The sequence below is a fragment of the Diplotaxodon limnothrissa genome, linkage group LG15 (assembly GCF_057381915.1).
Source record: "Diplotaxodon limnothrissa isolate DT_005_m linkage group LG15, D_limnothrissa_male_GT1.1, whole genome shotgun sequence".
NCBI lineage: Eukaryota > Metazoa > Chordata > Actinopteri > Cichliformes > Cichlidae > Diplotaxodon > Diplotaxodon limnothrissa.
In genome coordinates, this window is record NC_140610.1 from 21,241,546 (window position 1) to 21,255,872 (window position 14,327).

The following is a 14,327-nucleotide window of genomic DNA, read 5'->3' on the forward strand; positions in this document are numbered from 1 at the left end:
AAAATTCTGGTGCACTTTCACAGTGCTTCCAACAAGTAACAAAAAAGAATCTTACATTTACAACCAAATGCTAAATGGACTGTTTTGTACTTTAACCGAGCATTTTTAATACTACAGTCTATATTCACACAGCAATTTTCAGTTTTTTCATATGGACTGGATTAGCTGACCTTGAGATGAGCTAGCTCTGCCTCCTGAATTAAATTTAAAAAAAAATTCTGTGTGCTACTTGAAATGTATTGTGTTTAATGTATTGGATTATTACAATTATTTAAAAAGATTAATTATAATTTTTCTACTGTATTCAAATCTTTTTGCATCTCTAAGTTTTTAGGTTTATTCCTCTTCTGCACAAGTGTTTGTTTACTTTTTTCAAAGTGCAAACAAACAACAAGATAAGTAGTGGGATTTCACTGTCTGAATTGTAGATATTATATATTTACAGTGTAAATAAATCGCTCAGGGGTTTAAGGGCGTGTGTGTGTGTCTGTGTTGGGGTCTTAATGAAAAGATAATGAGTTAATCCTGCTGACCACCATAAGCGGACTACTTCTTTTGAGACTGCACATTTAAGAAAAGCAGCGTCATCGATCAATTGTGTCGGTTCTGAAACAGTTAATAGTTTGCGCGTTCACAAACGCAAACACACACATACACATAGACCGGGGGCGCGCAGAAGCTCACCGGGAACGCGAAGCAGGAGCAGATCAGAGAGCAGGTCGGTCGGTGAGCGGAGAGACGCACGAAGTCCTGGCGATAAAGCAGCAGACCTGAACCTTTGGTTTGTGAGGCGGCTTTTTCTTCTCCTGTGGACTACCGTTACGGGAAGTTTTATTCAACAGTGCGGACCTACGGAAAGGCTGTCCACCATGTCGGGGAGCAGGGAGGAGGAGAGGAGGAAACTGGCCGACATCATCAACCACTGGAACGCCAACCGGCTCGACCTGTTCGAGATCAGCCGGCCCACAGAGGTAGGAGCTCAGCCAGGAGTGGCAGGAGAGGCCGCGGACACGCGGGCCCTCTCCTGGGGGAGGGGGGCCCTGTAAACCTACCCCCGGCTGACCCTTGGGTTGAAAATGTTGAAAGCCAAGCAGTATTGGGCAGCGTGGTTTTCTTGGGTGACTCGGTGGCAAGTCCCCGTACGTGCTGCGAGAGAATGAATGCCAAACTCCATTGAAAAATGTCAGGATTTGCCAGATAGTAGGCTAAACACATTGTTCAAGATGGTGCCTATAAATTTAATTAAATCTTTGAGCCCTCACGGCAACCCAGGCAAACTATTTAACAGTCCATGACTGAGCATCGTGTATAGGTAAACCTGCCTCTATCGCTTTCTTTTAAAAGAAACTGTTCACACTTGCGTAGCTATTACCGCCCACAGCTGTGTATTTGGGAAGTGGCAGGAATAATTTTGAAAGTTGGCAAATCACAGAAGCTCTTAAGATTATGTGTGCGATAAATATGCCGAATTTGGCGCGAATGTGAGTAGAATATTATCTACCTTGAGGTTTATTCTTGCTTCTGTGGATGCGTGCGATAAGTAGGTAAAGATGTAATTTCCAGATTTCTGAATGGGATTTGGTGCGTTATCTTGCGAACGGAACGTTAACTGGGCTAGCTAGCTAGTTAGTTAGCAAGCACTTTACCTGTAGAGAAAACATAAGCTGTGCTACTATTAAACAGAATAAACACCCCCCCCTTATTGGTGATTTATGCATTACATATTTGCGCTTTTTAAATGAGGGATATAGCCGGCGTGTACAGTGCATGCAGCGCACTCGCAGCACTGCCTGCAATGGCTGACAAACCCAGTAACACGGTCAGGTTGCTAGATACGTTAGGCATATAGATAAAAGCTTAAAGTATTAGCTACAAGCAGGGTGTGGATGCTTAGCTGGGCACTCAGATACTGCTAGCCCACCACCCACAGGACAGCCCCTCTCCTGTACGTCTGTCGATCTGTCTGTGCAACACACTGACTATGTCATGTCGTCCTGCATTGTCCTCACACACGAGCTAGCTTGGTACGAGCTGCTTGTTTGACCAGCAATAATTTGACCCTACAACACGGCGGAGCAGCAGTGCTGTAATTAAACCGCCCGTCTGGACTCAGGTTGTGGCTGTTTACTAATGACATGACGGGATAAGAAACGCCTCCTTGCCGAACAGTAGCAAGGGCTTGGCGATGTCTCTAGTCCTTACTAAGTCCAGTGTCCAGCAAACCAGGGGCGTTTCCAGGATTTTTGAAATGTGGTGGCTCACAGGACGTCAGCATGATTGATGAGAGTTGCAATAACGTTGCCAATTCAACGCAACCAAGAAAACTGGTGATGCTGTTTAGCCTAGCAGCTAACAACATAACATAACATCTACACTGGCTAAAGCCCAGACAAATGTGGAGTTAAACAAGATTCCTGCATTTTCTGTCTGCACCACTGAGACCAAAGCAAGACCATTGATGACAAGATAAAACAAATAAAATAGTTCTAATTTAATCTGAATTTCATTCTGCAGGTGCCGGCACTCAAGGTAGGTTTGAGTGACTGGACCTGATGAAATGCACTGTTTTAGAATAGAGGTAAATGCATTACAGACTCCACACTTAGCTTAATACTATTTTTTTTATTTATTTATTAATTTTTTTTAGGATTGAAGGGCTGGACCAAAATGATTTACAGTGAAATTCTGGCCCTCATATTTTGCCCAAATCTAATCTAGTCCATTTTCTTAGATATTTACCATCAAAATATACAAATAGTTCAACTACAACTGCCTAATGAGAAAGAACCTTCAGTCATAAACACATTATTGGATCATAATTATTGATTCAAGAGTGTGTGCATATCACTTTTAATGCTGCTAGTAGAGATGATTTTCATTATTTATATAATACTAGATGGCTTAATAGTGCTCTAGCAAAATAGCATTGGTAGAGGGATGCCTGGTGCCACCCTGTGCCCCCCTCAGGACACGTCCTTGCATCCAATCCTGCCTGTGACTGGTGCATTTTGTGGTTAAGTAGTTTTAATTTAAATCTATGACTGTGATTGTGTCAGCTGCTGTGTTTTTAGGCGAGCTGCCCACCCCCCACCTCTTTCTTGGATAAGGGTGTAGGGGGGCCACAGGGTCCCCTCTCTTCTCCTCTTGAGCCGATTACCAGGATTGAAGCTGGCCAGCCATTGGCCAGTGTTGCATACTACACAGCACACACGCGCAGACAAATACACAACCCCTCGTCTGTGTAAGGAATCATTAACTCTGCATGTCCAGAAGTTTCCCAGACTGTAATTCTTTCACTATACTGGGGTTTCAGCTCACAAGCGTCACAGTGTAGTCCAGCAGAGCATAACTCAATGTAAGGAGATGCATGGCCTTCCTTCACCACGCCACACCCCACCCATATGTCAGGTGGTGGAGCGCCCAAGCTGCACAAGTGTCCTCCAAATAGGCTAGACCACTCCAGAGTGAAGCTGTGCTATAGATAAAACTTGACACTGTTATCCTTAAATAAAGCTTCCCACCCCCCAGTAGAAAAACAGAATATCTGGTAATTGTTATAAACGTTTAATTTCAGAGCAAGCTGCCACTGAGAGCAGTGAGATCATTTGTGTGATTAGATTAGGCACGGCTGGCTGATTAGTCTGGAGCAAAGGTTCTCAAACTTCTTAATCTTTCAAACCCAAAATGAATAGGTCCTGCTGCGGGACTTATGGTGAGGCTCATTATAACATAACAGGTACCCATGTCATGTTGGGGACTCGCAGTGGGAAGAGATGTGGGGACTTATTTCTGCAGACTGAATAAACACTGGGCTTGGATGGTGTGGCACAATAGTCATGTAGTGTTGAGATGCAGGCATGCATCTCAACACTACATGACTCCACTCCACCCACTGGAGATGTGGAGGTTTAGTGACTTCTAATCCTTCTAGGTTTTGGTGGGACATGTGAATGTGTGGCACATTAGCCTTCCTAAAGTGTTTAGCTTTCATGATTCTCTGAAACTCTGCACCAGAGTTATTCAAGAAAAGCACCCAAACCTATCAAAAGTTCCCATCTCAGAATCGGCTTATTGTTTTTGTGCAATATTTAATGAAGCCATTGATGATTTAACTTTCATACTCTAAAATTGTCCAAGGAACAGGCTCTCAAGTACATAGACATAGGCCAGAGTTTGATACTTTTCAATTTGCCTTATTTTTATGATCCTTCATAAGTACATGAACTTTTGTGAGTTGAAAAAGCACATTTTACCTGGTTTAAAAACGGAAACCTGCACCAACTAAAGAATTTAATTGTTTTGACACCAGGCTCATCTTCTACCTGTGTTTTCTATTATGTCTTATTTAATACTCCTGAATTTAGATTATGGATGTAAAGTGGAGAATAAACATTGGTGTTCCCATGTCTCATATCATAGTTAGAGCATATCACATTTATCAAGTAAGTTTAGCTCCTGTAGTACAGCTCAAAGCAAATATGTGGCTGAGGATACTCCATGTGTAGTCGTGATCTAGTGACCATGCAGACCATAGGATTAAGTGAGGTTTACACTTGGTTGTGGACAGTGACAGAAACAGAGGATGAGTAATGATTATTGTTATATTTCTTTAAAGACCGCTCGAGGTCTGCTTGAAGTCCGCACAGTCTCGTGCTAACAGCCTGGTGACGACATTTCCATCACTTGGGCACAAATGCAGTATAATAGATGGATGCAGCCTTTTCCGTGAGGGACGGCATTTCATTTCCTCTAACAAATTCCTGAAGCCCTACATATTAATCTGTCTAATATCCATGGAAACAAACTGGTTTTGCCTGAGCTTTAAGAGCACTTTCTTCGATTTCAGTTGTATAGTTGTAGCCTAAGGGTCTAAGCCTCAGTATCTTTTAAAAAAATCTTTATTTTATGTGTTGACAAAAGTGACTGTGTTTAAGTATCATATTACTCTGTGGTTCCCGTTGGCTGTTTTTTTTTTTTTTTTACATACATATAAAATACCATCTTAAGAAACTAAAAAGAACTAAAAAGGCTCTTAAAGAACCTTAAAATGTTACGAATTTTTACAGTTTTACTTGTTTAGTTGATGTTTGTCCAGTATTTGTTGTTCAGCAAATTAGCAAGCAATGGCAATTTAAAAAAAAAAAAAAATTGGGTTCCACAGATTGACATCAGATTAAATCCCACGCCACGGTGCTGGTTGGCTAATCGTTAGTCCTCACACCGTGCTCAGTGAACTGATGTAAGTTTTAATCGAGGAACTGCTGTTTCACATCTCAATGCCAGATCAATCAGTCAGCTTGATGGAGTGGATCAATTTAAATGGGACAAACCCAGCCAACCATAAGACATGATTCACATCTTTTTATAATCTTTAAATTGATGAGATAGAAATTTTTATCGTAGGATAAATATCTTCCCTATGTGGCAACAAGCAGACCGAAAACATGGTAGCAAAATACCCCCCCAGAGCATTACAGACTTGGTGAGGTCAAGGTAGGGCTGTTTGATATAACGAGATATATATATATATATATATATATATATATATATATATATATATATATATATATATATATATATATATGGGATGACGATATAGAAACGTCTATCATTTCATTTTATGCTATCGTTTGTTTCATGGTGTCGCAAAATAAACTGTTTACGGCAATATTCTTTTCAGCGTTTTGATGGTCACTGTGGTGGCTATATTAATTTCTTAAAGTTCTCTCTTTCTCTTATATTTAATATAACCACACTACGGACGGACAAGCTCCTGTTTTTATGCGTTGTTGTTAGGAACAACGACGGTAAAACCATCGCGTGCCCGCTTGTTTATTTTCCACATAAACCTTTCACAATAAAGCTTAAGATCCTGTTGAGACTTTTCAAAATAAACTGAATCACGTGAAAGAGGATGCAGAGTGTTTACGGATGAGAAGCAAAAAAGAGCCGTCAGGTGCTAAAAAATAAACCTTAGACTCAAACATTAGAACAGGCTTTTTTGTGTAATAAATACTCACAAAGAAAACGGCGGCCGTTACAACTTATGTCTAAAAATGTATAGTTTCATGCATTGGTTAAAACACTCGACTCCAGGTACACGACGCTCAGCTGGATACACTTCACACAAGTCGAGCTGCCCGAGAGTCACAGAATTTACAGAAAATGTTACATTTTTGTGATTTATATCATTATTGGGACGATAGATGTCTTATATCGGGATATGAGATTTTGGTCATATCGCACAGCCCTAGGCTTCACTTATTTCCTTCAATTTGTCACTGTCTACTCAAATTTCTTCAGTCAGCTCAAATGGTGTCTGTTCAGAAATGTGGCATTCAATAACTTGCTACATGCAACCTCAAAATAATGGTATGTGTCATCTTTGAAAAGAAGCACCCTTTTTTTTTTTGAGTATGCAGCATCAGGAAGACTCCTCTAATAGTTTGGATGTTGACAGCTTTGCAGCTTCTTGTGCTTGGAAATGCTGCTCATCAGGGAAAAAAAGCTGCTGACAAGATTGTCCTGAATATGAGTTCTGGAGAAAAAACAAAGACTGTACAGCAAGTTTGATGTGCAGGAAGTAAGAAAAAAATAAGTTTTGAATGAATTTTGGGACCAGTTTACACAACCCAGACTTGAGGCCACCGGTTATGTCAGACCCTGTCCAACATGATGTGCTTGAAACTGAATGCAGGTTTTGTTAAATCTGGGTCCAGTCCCCCCCCCCCCCCCCCCCCCCCCCCTCATATAAATGTAAACATTCTGCTACATGCCATAAAGTTGAGCCATAAATAAAGGCAGACTGACAAACATTTTACAGGACAAGCAGACCATGCTGGATAAATAATAGAGAATAAATGATGCATATCGTCTTTACAAATGCACTCTCCGGCAGTGGGTTTCATGAGGGTATTGACAGTGCAGTAATTAGCAGGTAGTGCTCTTTAAGCCTGTAATTACGTGTTACATTGCCATCATTCAGACAGGAGTGATCTTTATTATGCTGACATTTCCCTCTGCTTCCTGTATAAGTGTGATTTTCCTCAATCATGTAAATCAGATTATCAGGAAACTCTTATTTATGCAAGGCAGAGTTGGCTACATTAAACAGTACCTTTGTATCTGTGGGATGGTGATAAGGTTTTACAGTTCCTCCTCTTGCCCTGAATGCTGACCCAAGACCTTTTTTTTTTTTTTTTTTTCTCCTTCCCCCTGAGCAACTCAAGAGAAGCTTATGGTTTAAAAATGGGAACGGCAGCATTTTTTTGTCCACTCAGTTCTCCACTGATCCTGCGTGGAACAAGATGTTCTGCCCCAAACATCAATTATGCTGAACAGTGACCCTAAAAGCCTCAGAAAGTTGTCAAGTATTAGAGTCAAAGTTGTACAGTTGTGTTTTGTTTTTTTTGTCCCATAGTACAGCAGCTTAAAAGACAAATCTATTGTTAGATCTCTATGATTGGATCTAAATTTAAGACATTTAACAGACATAAATGCCTTAAATAGACTTTAGGGCTTCTAAAGTTGAGGCAGAGATGGAAATTAAAGCAAATGTTACATCACAATACATACTTTTACTTTCAGTTTAAGAATTTAATTTAACCCACAGGCACTGTCCTCACAGAAGAGAACATAGTTAATACACTATGACAGATGTTTTTTTTTACTTTATATGTACTTTGGTAAACAGAGCAGAAAATCTTCTCTTTAAATGCACACTTTTCTTTACCTTGCACTGCTCACATGTACTATAGGAGCTTCTGCTTGTCAGATATGTGCTCTTTGGCTTTTGTTTGTTTGTGGTTTACTAACTGCTGAAATGAATCTTTTGAATCCTAAAGTGTTCCCAGTTTGTCTTTGTGAAAGCTGCGTGATGTAAATGTGTTAGCTGCTGCTGTTGCATGGCAAAGTAAACACAGAACTACACAGAACTGCATTGACTTGATTGTCCTGTTTTTACCTATCCTATCTAGCTTTTTGAGCCAGGATGATGTCTGACCCAGGGACCTGTGTGTCATTAGAGAACACCAGGCTTATAATATAAATTCCCTAACTTAGTGGTTGTAGCTTTTGCCCCCCCCCCCCCCCCCCCAAAAAAAAAAAAGACTGAAGTGACTACTAAGGCTGAATTTAAGGAATGCACAGCTGAATGGGATGATGGTATGTCACAGCATATTAAGACACTGGTCTGGCCGTCACATAGCCTAGCGAGGTGAAAAGCCTGAGAAACGCTTACTTTATCACAACATTCTTTTGGAGAAAATATACAAATAAAAGTATTTATTTGAAGTCTCTATACAGCACAAGAGACTTCTTGTGTGCTCCTGCCGCTCCTTTTTTCTCCTGTCATGTTCTGAACTCCAAAATCAACGATTATTATTCACACCAAATGACTTTTCTGATCACCTTAAGGATTATTTTCCTCCCTGTACTTATCATCATAATTTGAGGTGGAAGGTATTTACTAGCAGGAAGTCGGACTTGTAGCCACTTTGTTTCCTGTGGCACGGGATATGCTGCATGTTGGCAGACTCGCTGTGACATCAGTGGCCACTCCCTCCCTCCCAGCTTTTCCCTGCTGGTGCACAGGAAGCAGGAAACTCTGCAGAAAGGAAGTGAGTGTTTTGTGGAGATAGTGTGTTTCCTGGCCTATGAGGTGGAATGATTTGTTTTCAGAACGGTCAGGTTTCTTTTTTTTCTTCTTCTAACTATTCCCAGATTCTCAATCCTTTCAGACCTGATATATGTATACAGATGCTGGCCGTCAGATTTTTTTTTCTATTTAAGTATTTACTTTTTTTTTTTTTTTTAAAGGAAACCTATTGACGTTCTTTGTGTTTACATGAAAAGAATTCCAGAAAGCTATGTGTGATTGCATAGGACATATCTGACAAATTGACAAAGGCCAATCACATTGACGGGACAATCACATTTTGATATAAAGCGGATCAGCTTAGTGATTTGCAACATTGCACCTGAGTACAAGAGCATAAATACCTCTGTATATATATCTGTATTGCATAGGAAATCTTTTACAGATTTAACAGATGTTTTCATCATTAGGCAGACACAGCTCATTGAGGCGACTGTTTTTGTGATTTGAAGCTGTATGATTAAAATTGAACTGAATTGGATTGAAACTGAATTGCAGCATTGCGGCAAAGCATTTATACTTAGTTTTTATTGTGAATAAGAGTACCTCTAGCTAATCCTAGAAAGTCCCGTGACCTGACATTGTAAATGCAGTATTTAAATTTAAGCAAAGTGGCGGAGGTAACCAGGTGGTTTTTGCAGCTGAGCTTTGTAAATAAACAATGCCACTTTCTTGTGTTATGTAACAGCGACTATCTCTTCCTTTTTTGTTTTTAAATTTAAGATACCATAGTCATCAAGAAAAGGCAAGGTCAATAACCTGGAACTATGAAATAATTTCACTTTTACCCTAAAAGTTAAACTTAAATAGTTATGAAAATCTTTGTAGCTATATGATATACTTACTCTAACCCTAAATGTGTTGGCTCTAATTGAAATTGTAGCACTTTACTAAAGGTGTCTGCAGATCTGAGAGACCTGTAGGCAATGTGGATTTAATAACCTTGATTGACAGGCAAGGACGTATGGCTGCTTCTTTTCCATGCTAGGTCCTTCCTAGCACAGTCATGATAAAAGCTGGTGTACACATTGTACATACAATGCTTTTTGTTCCAACAACTCAGCGACAGTTTCTTTTCCTTTCTTTGTTGGAAACATGTTACTGTTGCATTAATAAGTTCCTCATTGCGTTAGATAATTAAATGCCTTTGGACTTTGAGGTCTAGCCCTTTGTTTATGATAATAGAAATTTTTTCTTTTATTTTTTTTAAAATAAATTCGCTGGAATAAGTATTTTGATCTTCTGTGAGATGGCATAGGGTATCCTGGGAAATTAAAATGCTACGGCTTATAAAGGCAGAAAGGACTTAAGAGTTTAGCTGGCTGGTTTCTGACTTTGGCTAAAGGTCAGTGCTGACCGTGGGTGTACCTGCTAAAGTGGCAGCTGGAGATAGTAGAAACACTTTTGGGTAACAGACATGCTGGCCTCAGCCACAATGACAGCAGCATGAGGTCACTCATGCAGAGGCGCTGACCACGGCGTGCATTTATCTCTGTTTGCATTGTTCCTCTGTGTGTTCATTGCCCGTGCCCTCCCCTTTTTCTCTTTCTGTCTCACCCCTCACGTCATGCAGACATTAGCTGGCTGCGTCCCCATGGCAACGCTGTAGCTGTGATGAGCTGCACACTACAGCAGTTTAAAAAAAAAAAAAAAAAAAAATAGGAGGCCACACACACAGTTTTCGACAGGCTCCAGTGTTTCCTTTTTTAGAAATAAATGAATAAATTATAATCTGCTAGCCCTGGTTCTTTCTGTCTTGTGTTTTTCCTACAAGCTTGTTGGCCATGTTGCTGTTGAGGTGGTCCTCAAAACCATTCAGCTCCTGCTTCCCCAGAACATCTCATCCTGCAGTCAGATGTACTCACATTCCACATTCTCGGACTGCAGCTAGTCGCGGTAGTTCTTCCTTTGCTTAGGTCATCTGTGAGCTGTAGGGTCATTCTGAACTGGCTCACGTGCCGCTATACCATGCTCACTGAAGCTGCAGAGCTGATCAAGGACTCTCAGCTGCAGTGCAAGACGGTGTAGCTGGAATGATTTATTGCCCTGTTACATGTTTATATCCCTGGCCCAAATATTTACCTTTTGAGAAGAGTGGAAGAGTAGCAAGTAGTGGTTTGACTGTATGGTTTGTATTTTTTTTTCCTAATCAAAGACATTGAAATATAAATGTATAGTTATAAAGCGCATTCTGTTTACTCCTGACAGAAAAATGAAACACTGCAAACTTTTGTAAAAGGTCTGCTCGCTGATTGATTTAAAATTGGTTTCATCCATAAAAAATAAGCCCAGCCCACATAGACTTATAAATGTAATTACATCATTTAAAAATACTAAAGAAACAATCCAATCTGACGTCTTTCTTAAGCTTTAGAAATGCGTCCAGCTAACAAAAAAGGAAAAAAACAGTCACTATTGGCCACCCCAAAACTAGATTTTTTTTAACAGCCACCTCACTAAATATAGATATTCTAAACTCATCATTAACTTCTTTGTCCATTCAGTAATTAACACTCCCTACTGTCCTGGATATTTGTAAATCTGTCAGCTTGCAAAAATATTGGTCATAACACTACCACAGTTTCTTCTGGCGTGACTATGCATGTAACTGCAATTGGTCCACATTTTAATAATTGTTTGCATTTTTATAGGCAAAATGTGTTAAACCCCACTTTAAAAAAAGGAAGTCAAGAACCTTCTATAACCTTTGACCCTTTTCCCCATCAGCTGCAACTACAGCCACCTGCACCTTCTTAGCAGGCCTAGATCACTAGCTCTACAGCTGTGTTGTCTGTGTTGCTGTAAATGTCTGCTGAGCTTGTTTTTATCTGGCTGACCAGATGAAGCTGTAAATGTGTAGCATGTCACATTTCATGGTCAGGCTATAGGTGGGTCTGCCTGAGAGTAATCGCACCTCAGCACAGGTTCATTACAAAGTGGGGCAAAAGATCGTGACCATAGGCCTTAACTCTCAGGCTGGACGCTTGTGCGGTTTAAACCTTAGTAAGTAACGTTGCCACCTTCTCTCAGTCTGGAGAAATGCTGCGGTGTGCTTTATTCTTCCAGTCTGACAGGATGCAACAGAGTGATGCTGTTCTTTCTTTATTTGGATGCCACAGTTGTTTTTTGTTTTGTTTTTTTTCCTACTGAGTGTGAACTCACAATTATACTCCAGTTGTGTGTCACTTATTCAGAAAGCCAGTGAATCACAATTATGAATTAAAACAATAGTTGGGTCCTCACAAATTTGTACGGGTTGAGGCGTTTCCTGCAGGCAGGTGGATGTTGGACAAACCAAATTCCTGTGTCCATGTGTAGAACCCAGAATGCAAATGTTAGGTTTATCAGATGAACTATGTCACTAAATACTGATTTCCTGTTGCTACTTGATGGCGCCATGGCATTCATAGTTCATGGTGGGATCCTTATCAAACATGACTAGTCTGGGCCGGTTTGGGCAATGTATGGGTGAATTACAAGAACTTTAAATTTCACAGTGCTTTGGACATTCCCTTGAATAAAAACTGACCATGTATGACCAACACTGAAACGGATTTGATTCAGTCTCTAGGAGGATGTTTTTTAAATTCTAATGCTTAGAAATGGCAAAAAAAATTGCATCCAAATTGCTTCTTACATTCAAAATGGTGGTTTTATTGTGGTTTAAAGTATGTGTTAGAGGCTGTTATGTATGTGTACCAAATGTCTTGGATGTTAACTGGTATTCAAGCATGTTCAGGACCTTAAAAATGCACATTGTTTTTGAATAAATAATGATAAACTTAGCAATTCCAGAAATTACAATAGGAAAAAAAAAAGAAGAAAGAACCCCCCCCCCCCCCAAAATAATTACAACAGCATTTCTGCAGGATTTCAGCATCTTATCATCTCCCAGCTGCAAAGCTCACTGCATCATCCTTAATTAATGCATCTGCTCTCAGTGTATTGGCTGCTGTCTATTAAATAGAAGAATGGGGGTCAAGCTGGGCAGCCAGGATATTCATCACCACTGTTTATTCCCAGCTTGTTAGGAAGTCCACTTTAGCCTCCTGTACATTGTTTAAAGGTCTTATTGGGGTCATGGTTATTTTGTTACTCATTGCTTGTGTGAACAGTGACGTCGGTGCAGGTCTGTAACCATTTATACTGGCGTTAAACGATAGGTGTCACAACTTTAAAACCCCCTCGACTTCTTATCAGTGCTGCTGCAGGAGGACAAGAAGTCAAAACAGGAAATAAAGAGAACAGAGGTAATTTTGGAGTTTGCTACATAGTCTTCTTTTCTAGATGTTAAAGCATTTCCCTGTTATTTGACAGTCTCTGTGCTCCTAGAGACACAATTATCATTAAATGGTGGTAAAGAGCGACCAACTCTCGTGTGCCATGTAATTTAAAAAAAAATAAAAAAATTAAAAAAAATCCAAAGGCACGACAAGCGTTGTGGCAAACGCCAACAGTTGTCACGTTATTTTTGGTTTACGCTGCCATTCAAGAGGGCATCAGTGGCTAGTACAAGTGTAACTCACAACAACGTGCCCATCTCCACCCATGGAAAGATGGAGTTTCCCATAAAAAGAGGTTTGAAGTTTATTCAAAGCATGTTTGGCAAGTTTATAAATGATTGTTTACCAGAAATGATCATGACTACAACTTTTAACAGTAAAGCAAAGTCTTAACCCTCACACTTTGAAAGGGAACAAAAAGAAGGAAAATCTGATTTTAAAGTTCTAACTTTAAACACAATTCCACCACTAAATTCAAACTGGTTCAAAGACAGACGGACAGACTTGGGGATTTTGCCTTTGGTTTCCTGTGACAGATGACTTCAGCCTCAGTTATTTTGGATGAGCTGTTTTTATTTTTTACATTTTTTTTAAAGTGCAGCCCACAGTCTGCCCCCTTAAATGGAATTTTGAAGAGGCATGAAGAAATGAGGGCTGGGCAAAAAGTTAAAACTTTTACAAGATTTAATCACTTTGATGGTCTGAAACCCTAGAAAGGCCTTTTTTTTTCCAGCAGAAACAATCATGCACATCTTTCAGCTGTCCTTTTAGAACAGTAACTGCATGCCTGCATGTGATGCATTTAAAGCACGTCTGTAAACTGTACCTAATAAAAACAAGAAGCACGGCTAATTACAGGTAGTTTTCTTTTTTCAACATGTGCCATCAAGCCTCAGTGATTTGTATTTAGAGAAAAAACGTAAGATGTGTATGACAGTGAAATGAAAAAACTGTAGATACAAATTTATGTATCTTCTGTATGTTCTGTTGCTCCTGAAAACACTTTAACCCTAAAGCAACCAAGTGGTTTTAGGTTGAAAATTACTTGAAATGACAATTAAATTATACAGGAACTCTTTTGTTAAAAGCTATATTTGAGTTTATCAGTTAGTCTTTAGTTTATCTATGGCAGATATTCTGAAATGTTCAAATCTAATTAAATACATATTTTTTTTTTTTTATCCTAATCGGCGTCAAGTCTGCTGTGGAAGTAAATCTTGCTACAATAGTTATGGAAAAGAACTGCAGTGTATTCTAATGTGTTGTAGTGATAAGAAGTGGAAAATTACACTGAAGTCAAAACCCACAGTGTTAAAAAACACACACACACTAACACGGTCCTTAATGAAGCGGCACAACTTTTCAAAATCGTATTCCTGTAAAAACTA

At 39.7% G+C, this 14,327-nt stretch overlaps 1 protein-coding gene across 11 annotated transcripts in view; it reads left to right on the plus strand.

Moving 5' to 3' along the window:
• The first annotated feature begins 695 nt into the window (after nt 1–695).
• The window catches only part of afdna (afadin, adherens junction formation factor a), a 119,475-nt gene continuing 105,843 nt past the window's right edge, over nt 696–14,327 (plus strand). For all 11 annotated transcript variants that reach the window (XM_085371824.1, XM_085371825.1, XM_085371830.1 and 8 more), the window contains exon 1: nt 696–971. In XM_085371824.1, the coding sequence (XP_085227950.1) occupies nt 870–971 (102 nt within the window). In that variant the 5' untranslated portion in view covers nt 696–869. The remainder of the gene's footprint in view (nt 972–14,327) is intronic.